At 45.6% G+C, this 14,743-nt stretch overlaps 1 protein-coding gene across 9 annotated transcripts in view; it reads right to left on the reverse strand.

The window, feature by feature from the left end:
• JADE1 (jade family PHD finger 1) overlaps positions 1–14,743 on the reverse strand; it is a 215,705-nt gene that overhangs the window by 48,110 nt on the left and 152,852 nt on the right. For 2 of the 9 annotated variants that reach the window (XR_013827937.1, XM_079919320.1), the window contains exon 1: positions 7,327–7,500. The exons of 2 other annotated variants lie outside the window; for them this stretch is intronic. Coding sequence is in view for 1 of the 7 variants with exons in the window: in XM_079919320.1 (XP_079775446.1) it covers positions 7,327–7,345 (19 nt within the window). In the remaining 6 variants the exon portion in view is untranslated. Of the gene's footprint in view, positions 1–4,346; positions 4,376–6,766; positions 6,866–7,326; positions 7,501–7,784; positions 8,123–8,893; positions 9,075–9,398; positions 9,644–14,743 lie in introns of those variants that run through there. 5 more of the 9 variants (XM_079919327.1, XM_079919322.1, XM_079919326.1 and 2 more) reach the window with 5 other exon arrangements.

The following is a 14,743-nucleotide window of genomic DNA, read 5'->3' on the forward strand; positions in this document are numbered from 1 at the left end:
TAAATGCCAAGTGATAAAGCGTAATTTTAAAAGATTTTTAAATGCTCAAACCAGATGTTCTTATACAGGATATACAAAGCAGCTTCTGCAGAAACCAGACTCAACCAGTTAATGACAATTACACTGTGCACAGATTGAAATGCAGCTGTTTTGAGGAACTTTGTTCCCTGATTATAGCCGGTTGTCAGAAACTATCAGTTACCACTAACAATGTTAAGTCACCAAAAATTTTTAAAGTACTGTTTTAAAAAAAAACTCAGACTCCCAGTGTTGTACATTAGGAGACCAAGACGGCACACTTAAAACTGCATTTACACATCATCTGAATTACGTATGAAAACAAACATTTCATCACAATTGTACAAGTTTCGTTATTATGGTCATGGAAACATAAGACAGTCTCAAAGCCTACCAACAAGGTCTGGAAAGTATTATTCTCTGAGGCAAAAGCTGAAGAGTCTCACCCTTTTCATGGATTGTGTCTACAGGAAACCCTCCCCAAAGAAACCCATAAAATCATAATTGCGGCACTAGAAAACATTTTAGAGATCATTTACCTGGCCCGACTTTAAAAAGACAAGTACATAAATAAACGCTGGCGAGGTTAAGCAGCGTGAGCGGGGACACACAGGTAGGTAGGTCTAGGGTGAAGCCAGTGGCTGAACCAAAGACCAGTTCCCGAGATGGGTGGCCCTCCTGTGCCATCCACCCTCCTCCCAGCGCCTGAACCACAGGCTTCCCGCTCCTGGACACCTCCTGCGATTTAGAAAGAGGTCATCTCAAAGATTAAGGCCATGGACTACATGTTACCAGGGAGCCGACAACTAAAATGTACTAAGTAACAGTCTGTTAACTTGGAACTTGAAAACACGGTTTCCTGGAAGCTGATGTGAACATGGTTGCAAATGCCATTTTGCCTGGTGGAGCCTACAAAAGGTAGAGCTGGAAAGAGAGTGTACCAGTAGTTCCCTGGACACTATCACAGGGGTAGGAGTCCTCTGAGCAGCTGGCATTAACTTCTGATCGGTGACACACGCACCCTACTCGGAGAGAGGTTATCTTCCTCTGGATGTATCTCCCTCCGGATATATCCCCAGGTTATAATGTATATCCCCAGGTTATAAATGTATACCCTTCTTGGCCTGGTCCCCTTGGAGGGTGTGACTCCCTAGCTGTGCTTTCCTAGGTACACAGGGTCCTGTATTACACATCCTATCCTCAAAGGGGATCTAGGAATCAAAAAGTTAAGAGCCACAGCCCTCAGACTAGCCAACTCCCTTCATATTTATCAAACAAACTTCTGATTTCAACTTGCTATTTCAGATTCCTATCAGAAAGGGAATTCAGCCCCAGCAGAGACCATCTGGTGACTAGGTGATGCTGTTATCACTATACTATACTACAGGTATATACTATAAGTACATATAGTATAGTAAGGCTGCATGACTATAAATCAGGGATCCATAGCCTGTTTTTGTCCAGCCCCTGAGCTAAGAATGTTTTTTACATATTTAAATGGTTTGGGGAGAGGGCATCAAAAGAACATTTCAGAACACCTGAAAATTATACCAAATTCAAACTTCACTGTCTGTAAATAAAGTTTTATTGGGAGACACCACGTTCATTCATTTACCTCTTGTCCACCGATTGCTTTCGCAACAATGGCAGAATTGAACAGCTGTAATAGAGACGTCAGGCCCACAGAGCCTAAAATATTTGCTATCTGGCCCTTTACTAAAAAAGTTTACTGATTCCTGCTATAAATCAATAGACTGGCAGTAAGGGGGTGAGAGGGAGGGGTGGGGTGGTGGTGGTGGTGCTCTAAACAACTTAAATAAAGGCCAAGAAACCCATGAATTTTTCTCAAAGGAAAACCCCTGAGGCTCCTACTTGGGGCCAGTGTACACTAAGTTATAAAAACTTCTAACACGCTTATCTGATTTTCAAGCCAGTGACCAATAAGCACAAAAATGACTGTTCTAGACAGGCATTTTAACTACAATACATGGTTAACAGGGATGTAAAAGGATCAGAGAGAAATCAAAAAAAGAAGTCACCAGAATTTAAATGCTAAACTGAAATCCCAGGACGCACTTAAAGGTATTCATCCAAACCCTGAAATGACATGCAAATTTCGGTGCAACTCACTTTTTCTGTGGGAGAGATTCCACAGGTTTTGGAACTCAAGTGTCCTTGACCTTAAAAAAGTTACAAGCCACCAGAACTCAGCCTACACATCTTTAAGTGCATCATTTTATTTCAACACTGAAATAACTGATGCTTATAAAAATGACCATGAGTCATTAAGAAAAACCTTAAACCATGTTATGTGTACTTTGTGCTAAACAAATGCGAACCAGGTAGCTCAAACTCCAGCAACTTGTTAACCTTGCCAACGCTTGCTGCTTACTTACCCTGGAGTAAGGAGTAAAAGAAAAAAAAAATGCTCTTTTATTCTTCAGTTTGGACCCTCAGCCATGAAACCTTCACTGAACTGCTTAGAAACTGTCTTAGCAGCTGTCATGAATTTTCAAATTAAAACCTCCTGTGCAAACATTAAATGCTCAATATTAAAAAGTATATATTACTGCCAATTGGAAGAGCTTTCAAACCAAGAGAAAACTGTGGATTAATTCCTTCAGCAAATAAGCCCAAAAGAACCTGAAGTTTTAAAAATGAACTTACTTCAACTGTCCTCAGTCACCTTATTATGTCTTAACTCTACCTGAAGAACCAAAAGCAAAACGTTAATATCTGACGTGTTTTAGAATATTCATCAAAAGCTTGGTACTTGAACATCTGTTAGGCACACATAATACACCACTGCTCTAGAGTTAATAAAGGACTCAAAAGTGGAAATACCCAGTCTCTTCCCCAGAGACCAGGCTTTCCATTCCATTTCTGGCAATCTATTTTTGTTGCTTTCAGGTGAGGAAGACATCCTTAATAATCATTCAAGGTCTAGGCTAGATAAGGCCAGGCCACAATAACATGGCCGGAGTCAGGATCAATAATATCCTCTTAGACTAGATTTTCTCTCTGCTCCATGACAGTTAACCCTAGCTAAACTTAAAGACAAGATGCCACTTCCAACTCAAAGGTAAAAAGGCCCTCCAAGGCCACTCTTCCATTTGTTAGGAATGCAGAGTTAACTTATTCCATCAGAGCCCACCAACCGTGAAAACATCAAAATATATACCCCTCACAATCACAGAACAATATTGTCGTATAAGTACACCAGGCAAATGGCAAGACTCTGTTTCAATTAAGTCTCAACTTTTTGAAATATTATATACTACAAATAATAAACATATTAACTGTCCAAATTTTAATTCATAACCAAATAAAGTGCTGCCAGGTCTTGAAAAGAGACAAAATAGACTGAACACTAAAACGTTCAAGGAAACAACTTACTGTCTCAGGAACTAAAACTTTCCCAATTAAGGTTCCTACCAGGCTTCTGACACCACCTAAGAAACTAACAATTCCAAGCAAAGCCAGCCTTCATTTGAAAAAAATAAATTCTTTTTTTAAGGTATCGTTAAACATGGTGACAGTTCTAGCTATCACAGGCTTGCACAAGGAGGGGAGGAAAAAATTTAACCGGTATAACTCCCACTGTTTGAACAATTTTTAATTCCAATCCAAATAAAAAGCAAGATATTGGCTAAGATGTCATATTTTCCTCCAGAGGATGTCTTACTGTTATTAACCATGTGGGAAAACTGGGTTTATAATGCAAATTCTGACAGACCATTAAGACTGTAACAGATGCCCCGCATCACTAAATGAGGAAAGAGCTTCCCCAACAGAAAGGAAGGAAAGCAAACAGAACCATGACATTCTTACGTCTCCTCCTCAACTCCTGACTTGTATTTGGTCAGTGCCTGATGTCTTTTTTTTTAACATCTTTATTGGAGTATAATTGCTTTACAATGGTGTGTTAGTTTCTGCTTTATAACAAAGTGAATCAGTTATACATATACATGTTCCCATATCTCTTCCCTCTTGTGTCTCCCTCCCTCCCACCCTCCCTATCCCACCCCTCTAGGTAGTCACAAAGCACCAAGCTGATCTCCCTGTGCTATGCAGCTGCTTCCCACTAGCTATCTATTTTACGTTTGGTAGTATATATATGTCCATGCCTCTCTCACAGCTTACCCTTCCCCCTCCCCATATCCTCAAGTCCATTCTCTAGTAGGTCTGTGTCTTTCTTCCTGTCTTACCCCTAGGTTCTTCATGACATTTTTTTTTCTTAAATTCCATATATATGTGTCAGCATACAGTATTTGTTTTTCTCTTTCTGACTTACTTCACTCTGTATGACAGACTCTAGGTCTACCCACCTCATTACAAATAGCTCAATTTCGCTTCTTTTTATGGCTGAGTAATATTCCAATGTATATATGTGCCACATCTTTATCCATTCATCTGTCGATGGACACTTAGGTTGCTTCCGTGTCCTGGCTATTGTAAATAGAGCTGCAATGAACATTTTGGTACGTGACTCTTTTTGAATTATGGTTTTCTCAGGGTATATCTTCATGTTTGCTGTTCTAACCACCTCAGTACTGGAACACAAACAGGTGATAATTCTTTTTCCAGCAAGTCTGTGGATAAAAACATCACGCAAATGTCTTTAAAGTAGTTTTCAAACAAATAATCTCCAAATTGAAGACTTCCAAATTACAATAAAATGCTAGTTTAATTCCAACTCTTTCAAATCCAGTCATGATTGATTCCAAAGGCATGCCTCCTCAATGCCAGAGGTTCTGTCAAAGTTACTACACAGACTAAAACCTACTTACGGGAAATAACCAGATGTAATAAATGGTCTCTGACTGGACAGCGTTTTAGACAAAGCTGCTGTGTTATATTTCAGGGCCGAGTGAGGAAATCTGAATATCTCCCAATAAGAGACAAGCCTGCTAACGGGGGGGAGGGGGGGGGGACACCAAAAAGCAAAAACTCCCTACACAACTGTAGAGCCAGTATGACTCATTCCGATTAAAACATACATACAAACATATACACAATTATCTGGAAAACGATACAATGCTGATTTCTAGGTGGTAGGAATGTGTTTTTATAGTTGCTTCTCTAATTTTCAACAATGTACACGTAACACCACTTCTGTAATAATACTTTAAGCCACTAAGGGTTCCTTGAAGTCCAAAATCAGTATTTATGAAGGTGAAACACATGGAGATCTGCTTGTATTCTCACCAAGTCCTCCAAATTTTGTTTCTGTTTTTAGTTAATCCTTCTCCCCAAAGTGTCTGGGCTAAGCAATTGTTCATTTCTAAAATACAACACTTCCTTAAATTCCAAAAAAGTTTCTCTCCCTGGTCTCTCCAGCACACTCATCATTTCTCACTATTTTCCCTTTATAGCTACTCTTTCAACCTCCGTAAGAAATATAAAACTAAAATACTAATTTATAGGCTGAAAACCTGTCAAGTGATGGAGGAGGAACTTGGGCGGGGGGGTGATCTTTTTCTTTCTAAATGAACATATACCTACCCTTGTCAAAAGTTAAAAATCTGTGACAACCCACTCAACTTTTCTTCTTGAAAAGCAGCCTATGACCTTAAGATGGAATCAAGTTCAAGTTCTACTGCCTTTATCTCTGGCTGGTGTAAGGAGGAAAGGAGATGTGTAACACTTACGTAGCTGAAAATGCCAAGTCATCAAATACACATATAAAAATACACAAACTTAAGGAAGAAAGCAGAATAACCAAACAATCCGAAAGTCATCTGAGTTAAAAGTGACATTAGATGAGACTGAAACCTTTGGGACAAAAGGACACTAAGAATTCTCAGTTCCAGGTATCTGCTAGAGTGTCACACACAGAACATCCTGTTAGCTCTCCAGTGTGTGTTGCCCACTCTACTACCACACATTTTTGTATCAACAGTGTTGTCTGTGGAAGTAAGGTCCAGTTACACAGAACGCTTCCTTCCTCCACCTAAAAGCGATTAAATCTTGATTAGCTGCGATTTGGTCAAATACCACTTACTAAAGTAATCTCCAACCATTGGTGGATCACTGTCTAAATCAGCTTTCAGGGAAATAATTTCTCTGGATCTTAAAACTAGTTCATTAACTTCGAAAGATATTAGCCTCGAGCCACGTAGGTAACTAGAGAGCTAGCCTTTCGCAGCGGGTTTTCTGAAAAGGAAAAATAGTTCCCTAATAAAAACCTTTGGGAAAGAAGCCCCTAAGCATTGCCATTAATGGAAACTTCAGATTCTCTCGCAATTTCCTAAAAATGTAGCCGTCTCAAGTCATTCAACTGCAGCTATCACTTTACAAAAAGAAAATTTAAATTCCCCCTCGGCTGTGGTAAACAGAGGGCGGCAGACCTTCGCCGCCGAAGAGAGGTGGGCGCCTCCCTCCTCGTTACTAGAAAACCAGCCCAAGCTGCTTTTAAACGGTCTCCGGGTGACGACGCATTCCTAACGGGTTTCGAAGGCACGTTTAAATCGCCCGCTTTTTTGTTTGCACGCTGCATTCACCGGGTGCCGGGACTACGGCCGCCCCCGCGCGCCGGGGAGGGGGAGACCAGGGTGCGGAAGCCGGGGCGAGGGTGTACGACAGGGCAGGGAGCACCCGGGGCGAAGGACCCGTGGATGCGGAACCCGTGTGGGAGGGGGGAGAGTGCGGGTGGGCTGCGCAGAGAGAAAGCTAAGGACCCCAGGAAGGGGGAGGGGGATCCCGGGGAGGGGAGAACTGAGCCGCCGCCCCGCACCGGAGAACGCACCGCGCGGCTCCCGCGGCCCGCCGGGGTGTGCGCAAGGCCGCGGCTTCGCGTGGCGACGCTGCCCCCTCCCTCTCTCGCTCTCCTCCTCCTCCTCCCAAGGCGACAGAAACAACAGCGCGGGAGGAGGGGAAAGTAACTCCCGGCACCTCCGCCGGAATTAGCCCCGGTGCAGTGATGACACCTTCTCGTGGCGCAACCAAGCCCCGCTCCCTCCGCAGCGGCGTCCCCGCCGCCGCCCTCTCCATTTGAAAGTGGCCACCCCCCGCCGCCGCCGCCGCCGCCGCCGCTCCTCCCGCCCCGCCGCCGCCAGCTGCACCAATCCGCTCGGCCCCAGTTGCAAATCAAACGCTCCCTCGCGTGTAGAAGCCACTTGCGCCGCTGGAAACGGCCGCGCCGTCACCCTCCCCGAGTCCCTCCCGGGCGGCACCTTCGGGCTGGGGCGGGCGCGCCGGCAAGAAACGGTTGTGAGACGGGAGCGGGAGCTGCGGCGGCCGCGAGCAGCTAGGAGAGGGCTCGGCGCCCGCTCCCGCCCCCAGACAGTTCTGGAAACTGTGTATCACCTCTGTCACAGGAAGCCATCCGACGAGGAAGGCGGCGCGGAACCAACAAACAAACGCCTGCGGCCGCCCGCCGGAATCAGCGCGGGGACGGCGACGGGCTTCGGGCAGTTCCCCAGGCGAGAGCGCGGTGGCCGCCCCCGCGCCTCGGGCTTTGTGCGGGGTTCCCGCGGCGCGGGCGCGGTGGGCCGGGCGTCCCCGCCCCCGAAGCCCCCCACCCCGGGCCCGGCAGCTCTGCTGGGACCGTTAGGTGACGCTCCAGCCGCGACCGAGAAAGCAGCGCCTCAGCCGCCGCCCGCCCCCATTTCCACATGGAGCCACCTCTTCTCCAACGCCAAAGGCGGGCCACAAAAGTTGGCCCCAGGGCCACCCAGCACCTGCCCACGTGCCGCGGAAGCTCGCTCCCGGGTATCCCCCGTCCCCTTCCCCCCGCCGCCCTCGGCCGCCAGGTCACCTATTACCGGTGGGAGGGGAGAGAGGCTGCTATTTAAACGCCCGCGGAAGTTGAGGCACCCCCACTGGCGGGTGCCGTGCACCTGCCTCCCGCCGCCGCGCTCCACCACTTTGAGCAGCAGCCGCGTCCTCGGCCCCGCCTCCAGCCCGCAGGCGGGCGGGGGGAGCGGGAAGGAGGTGGAAGGGATCGAATTTCTCCAGCAAATGGGACCGTTCCGACAGGATTCGGTTCCCCGGTCAACATTCCACATTCCATCCCTCTCCCGCATTTGCAAGCCAGCTCCAACAACCCGGAAAGCCTGCTAGCTATCGAACAACAGCCCCCAACTCACAAATACACACTCGCAGGCACAAGACACGTGCACTGAAGGGCTTTGCAACTTGCAGTCCCGGGGTGCACACTGCACGTTCATTTCAGGCAGCGAAGACCTAGCGATACCACCTCCACAATTTGCAGATGGTGCCAAAGGTTGCAAGTTGCAATCCGTTTTAAGTTCATGGTTAATCGGTAGTTTGCTCTACCAGTGCAACTCCTTCCTAATTTCACCGATAAAGGGTTTTACACTTCACAGGCAGTCTCGCTGTAAGTAAAAGGTCTGATCATTGGAAACCCAATTTGGAAGAATCTAATTTCTAAACTGTCCCTCCACCCCACCACCACCCCTCCCTCACTGCCCTTGAATTGATGCAATGAATATTTTGGACATGTGGTGACGCGGTGACAAGAGCTAAGGCTGCGGCCACCCTACACAGATGTACCTATACACACACACCTATGTTTGGACAAACACAGTCGTCGTCCCTTCCCCCCGCACCACCACCATCACCACCACGGTCACACACACTCTGGATTCATATATGTACACGGACCTGTGTTCTGCCATTGCCATCTGTCTACCAAGTTGCTACTATGCTTTCCACTTTCATGCAACCTAATGCACGTCGGCTTTTTAAAAAATTCTAATAAACTAAAGCCAACTAAACTGGGCTTCTGCTTCTGAACGCGTTTTAATTGATGATTGGCCTGAAAACCGCATGTTCTTCACAAACCCAAAAGAAGAAAAAGCTCTAAGTCTTCAGTTCCCCAAAATTGAAAAATAATCATAATAAAACTTACTGATCCAACATAGATCAATTCTCAGGATCCAAAAATCATCCTCCTCTCCTCCTCCTCCTCCTCTGGCCCCCGCCCCGGCAATGCCCAAGTTACTGGTGGGATAGTAACGCTGCACTCGGCGGCTGCGTGCCCTCCCTCCTCGCTACATATCGAGAACCCAATCTTTTGGCGCCATATTAATGACGTACTATATTATTTCCACTAGGCAGCGACCTTCGGCATTAAATTACTCCCGAGAACTCCCAAGCAAAGCAACAAAACCATCAAATATGGCTGAGCCTCTCTGCTCGTCCTGCCGCCGCCGCCGCCGCCGCCGCCGCCGCCGCCGCCGCCGCCGCCGCCGCCGCCGCCGCCGCCGCCGCCGCCGCCGCCGCCGCCGCCGCCGCCGCCGCCGCCGCCGCCGCCGCCGGCGGAACGGGACGCGCACACAGACCCACACGCGGACACGCGCGGACTCTGGCCCGGCGCACCCTCCCCGCGCGCCCCCCGCGGCCCGCGCGCGTACCTGCTGCGGAGGGCTTCGGCCGCGGCGCTGGGCTCCTCGCCGCTCGCTCCGCGCCGCATGAGTTCGGGCCGCGGCGGGCGGGCGGACTGACTGGCGGGCGGGGAGCCGGGCGGGCCCCTGCTCTCGCCCGCGCGCACACACCCGGCGCTCGCGCAGGGAGGCACTCTCGGACGGGCGTTTGGCTGGTTATGGAGGAGGGACTGTGTGAATCAAACTCATTTCTGGGTCACTGCTGCCACAGGGGGGAGCACTTTAATCCCTTGCCAAAACGAGAGGGTGGGGACAGGAGGGCGGGGGGAGCGCGCGGAGAGCCCGAGGCGAGGGGGGCTCGGTCCCTTGTTAACTCTTCGCGGCCCTCGCCGCAGCCGGCTCGGCCTGTGTCCGCAGGGGCTTGCCAAGAGCAGCACTCTTCAGCTTTTAAAATCTCTTCCTTCATCTCCCTTGTGAGCCTAGAAATTCTTGAGGTGTCTCCAAGCAGGGGGGTGGGCTTTTAAATTATCCCTTTCACACTGTCCCAGTTCCAACTCTTGTCTGACATCACTGCACTAGAAATGGATTCTTTCAACTTAGTTTAAAATTATGTAGATTAAAATGTGGCTATTAAGGAGTGTAGTTTGGGTGAGAGGTTTTATTTTTAGGCTGAATGGCATAGTTCTTTGTAGTAACAGTTTTGGGGAGTTCTGAATTAGAATGACATTTTTAAATACAGAAAATCCAGTTTTGGAGCCGGAACCCCTCTTTAAGTTTGTATCGAAATGATAGTTGTAAATGATCACTAATTCATTAGGAGACAGTAATTATTTATAAATTGACACCACCTTTATGTTACACAGTGTCACAGAACTGGAAATCGCCTTGCAAATATGAGAATTGGGCTTAATTCTAAAACTGGAACTGCAGACTAATATAAAATTAGTTACCAGAGATTAATTTAGGGGTATAACTTACTTTTTCATTGGAGTTTAACATACGTCTTTTGTGGGTCCCCAAAAGAAATGAGTATATATGGCATTCAGCTTCAGAAGGGAAAAGACCTGGATACAGATTAAAAATCCCATTCAGTAAACAGGAACAGAGATCGCTAATTACAAAATTCAATATCAAACCCAAAGGCATATTTATCCACTGGGAGAATTGTTCTGAATATATCAGGTTTGATTTCACACAATCACACACCAACCCATCCACCCACATCAAGAACATAATAAGCTGATAAACGTGGCAAAACAAAACTAATTGAGCCTTCCAAATATTTTTCAGAAAGCAAAGTTTACCAAAGGAAATCTTAAGTATATGTCCTCTTTCTCCCTTGCCTGCTTCACTAATGAAGAGTACAAAGACACCCTATCAGTCCTGTTCATGGGCTCACTTAATCCCGTTCAAAGAGCACATATGTAAAGCACTATGCTATCATTATTACTGTTATTAATATTGCACTGCAATTACTGTTATTTTCATTGGTTCACCTTTCACATACTCTACTTCGCAGCCATATAGACCCTGCATTGAATCTGACTACAGGTTATCAGCTGTGTGACTGTTGGGTAAATTACAAAACTGCTCTGATCCTCAATTTCTTCATGAGTAATAAAATGAGGTTAACAGGCCCTATACCTAAAGGGGTGTTAAGGGGAATGAGATAACTCCATAAAAGTGCCCAGCAGAGGCCCTGGCAGTAGGAGGGCCATCCCTCCCATCTCTCTTTCTTGGCCTTCTCTCCATTGAAAATTGCAACTTTTCTACATTCCAGCCAACCTTACTTCACTCATTCCCCTGCAAAAAAAATAAAAGTAAAAATAAATTAAATCACATTTGCCACTTAGCTTTTAACTTATTTTTTTCTGACTATCCCCACTCCCAAAACATCAGGCAACAAAATGAAAGGGTACTGAATAAATGGATGAGAAAAATAAAGAGGTAAAATGGCGCACAAACTCCCAACACTGATAACGTTGATCAAGACTGATGGTCCCAGAAACATCCTCTCAGTTACGCCACACTGTTTCAGAATACTGATCTGCTGAGGTAGTGCCATGTGCCATAAATAGCCCTGGACTAAAAGTCTGGAGACTCCCATCAACTCACACTATAACTCTGAAAAATTTCTTTGGATCTTAGTTTCCCCACTGAGATGATAGACAAGATGATAGCCAACATCCCTTTTCTCAGTAATTTTCTGATTGTTCTTACCAAACTTAGAAGGTAATGATTATTTGTAGAAATGGAGGACAACTTGCATCAACAAACAACGTGTAAAAACATTTTGTCGTTAATGATCAGCCATTGACATTTTTTAAATAGGTGTCTTTTGCCTGACCACAAAGGAAACTTGTAGACAACCTGTTTCTAAAATGGGACCCGCAATGGCATGGTTTGCCCTGGGGCAGCACATTTAATACAGTCTAGAATAAGAAGTACTAAGCTGGTAATTAGGAAAATGAGTTTCTGGTTCTACTCTGTCACTTATTGTCTTAATTTACCAAATCATTCACGATCACCATTTCCTGGTCTCTAGAATGGTCCTGTTAATTCACACTTTATTATCAGAGATAAAAGGACATTCAAGAAAATAGGTACAGAGTAGTCAGTGTAGTTGAAATATCAAGATTCTAGTCTTTCCTGGTCTGATCAGTGTGCATGGTGATAATTAAAATTTTATACATCCCTTTCATTTTGCTGTAGGCATACAGTTTAATTATTTTCTTCCATAATTATAGATTTTTATAGAAAAGATTTGTATATTCATATTCCTGATTTTGAAACCATACATGATTAAGCCTCTAAATGTTTACTTAGTTATTTCATTTGTTTCTACTCTGTACGTAAAGAATTACAAGGCCTAGACACAAAACTCAGAATTGTTCATCTTTGAAACGAAGTAGATACATATGCCAAAGTCCTGCGTATCTCATTCCTTTAAAGAAATGCACAAGAAATTCTTCCTGGCAAATACCATTGCCAACTGGTATATATTACGACAAATAATGTATACACAATATTTATTGCACAAGTGCTCTCATGGATAAAACAGGTTGTGTTCTAAAAGTTTATATGTACTTTAACTGTTTGGAACTTTGAATTTATGCCCCAAATAAACCTTGTTATTGAGAGAGCTTAAGTTGTCAAGCAGTTTTTTATTTTAATAATTTTAATAAATAAATTACAGAAAAGAATAACGTTTTTGAGTGATATTATTTGGCTGGGAGGGGATCTAATTCAAAGAGGGATAAGTAGGTAGAACTCTGTACAGGAGGAGTAAAGTTGGGAACGATCCTCAGCACATGCCTGACCCCATGAGAAGAAACAGGAGGTGATGGGTAAGAGATTAGGAATAGAGCTCCCTGACTGACCAGTCGATGAGGTCACCAGTCATGAACAGCCTGGCAGGCAGGTGGTTACAACCTCCAGGCGGGTGGTTACAACCTTCCAATATATAGAATGATCGGAAGGCCAATGACCAAGATACTTTCTTGCTGGTGTCAGGACTGACTAAATTATTTCTCTTCTTGAGGTTCTTTCCTTCCTTTTCTTTGTTTTCTTTTGCTTGTCTTTGATTTGATTATTTTAATTTTGTTGATTTTCATACTTCTGGCACAGTTTAAGATGTCAAAGAGAAATAAGTCTGACAGAGGGACAGAAGAGGAAATAATTTAATTCAGCCAGATGGAAATGCCCAAGACTGAGGAGGTTCAAAACAGGAGAAGCTTTTCTCAGTCATGAAGGGAAAACAAGATGATGGAGAGAATTTTTGAAATTTAGAAAGGCGGAGAAAGGTGATAAAACTCACCCATCGGGATAACTATTATAAACATTGCCATATCTTTTCAGGTTTTTTCCTAGGCATTTTTAATAAAATTGGAATGATGGTACATATTTCATTTTACAATCTTCCTTTTCACTTCTTTCATCTTTATCATTTCAGTATTTTACTTTTTAAAGTAACTTTTTCCCAGGTCTTTGCCAGCCTGCATATCATAACTTCATTTACAGGCCACTTCAACCATGTATTCTCATAGTTACTCCCTCAAACTTGTCAACTATTGGGAAGTTTTGCCAAATTTAATATTGAATTCAAATATCTCTATTTTAGCCATACCTCCAAGACTTCCAAAGCTTGTTTCCCACCCACCTTTCTTCTTATCTGAAAAGTCACTCCAATCTACTCCTCCAGTCTTCTCTAACTAGATGCAGAGCGGTGGTAACTCAAAATGTGATCTCCAACCAGCAGCAGCAACTGGTCCTGAGAACCTGTCAGAGATCCATTATTTCCGTCCCCACCCCAGACCTACTGAATTGGAAAGGGGGATCCAGCAATGTGTGTTTTAACGAGCCCTCCAGGTAATTCGGATTCACGCTCAAGTTTGAGAACCACCTGAGTAGATCTTGCTTCCATCCACCACATTCGAAGCACGGGAGACAAGGTTGCAAGTAAAGAGGCAAATAGGTCTATTCTCTGCCCATAGAGTAGTTAAAAACATAAACAGGTGATGACAATTAACTACAGGATGCGGGGGAAGCATATACACCTGAAAGATTACAGGTGTTAGCCAGATTGGGGTTGGGGTGAGGATGGGGGTCTAGTGGGGTGTTGTTTGGGGTTTTGTTTTTAAACAAAACCTCTAGCTTCTGTGTGAGGAACGGATGGTGAAGGTGACACGAGGCAGGAGGCTTTCTGCAGTTACCAGGTGAGAGACGGAGGCGTGGAGGACAGCCATTGATCACGCACGTAAGGGAGACAAGTACGCAAAGCAGCCTGTGATGGAGGCATGCTTAACGCTGTCCCAGTCCTCCGGAGGTCTCTAGCGCGCCCCGTTCAGCGCCTGCTCCGGGCTGGGCTGCGAGAGCTTCCCCCAGCCATCTAGGTGCCCAAGGGATGTTACTGGGGCTTACGGGGTCCCTGTGGCGTCCCGGGAGGGAACAACGTCTGGGCAACCCAAGGAAGGTCCTGTTGGGCAGTGAACAGGTTGAGCTGTCCAAGCCCTGTCCCTGCACGCAAAGCGGGGGCGGACAAAGAGCCGGCCACGGTCAGGAGAACTCGGGCCCCTCGCAGGGTCCTTCTCGGCCCCCCTTCTCGGAAAAGTCTGGGTCAGATCCCAGGCCCCTCCTCCCTCGAGTCGCGGGGTGCCCCTCCACAGTCTTTTTATCCCTCACCGGAAAGCTCCATTTTCCTCTTTTCTTCCACAAAACACCTTAATGGTCCATTATAACCTGAGCCCAAATCATTAGCAAATGAAAAACTCGCTCCCACTTTCTCTAAGGCTGCAGAGTGCAGAGGGGGAGAGAAAGCAGGGAGGGAGGCACCCCACACACACTGGTTTAGTTCCAATTTTAAGGAAGCAAAGAAA

The sequence above is a fragment of the Stenella coeruleoalba genome, assembly GCF_951394435.1.
Source record: "Stenella coeruleoalba genome assembly, chromosome: 4".
Lineage (NCBI taxonomy): Eukaryota > Metazoa > Chordata > Mammalia > Artiodactyla > Delphinidae > Stenella > Stenella coeruleoalba.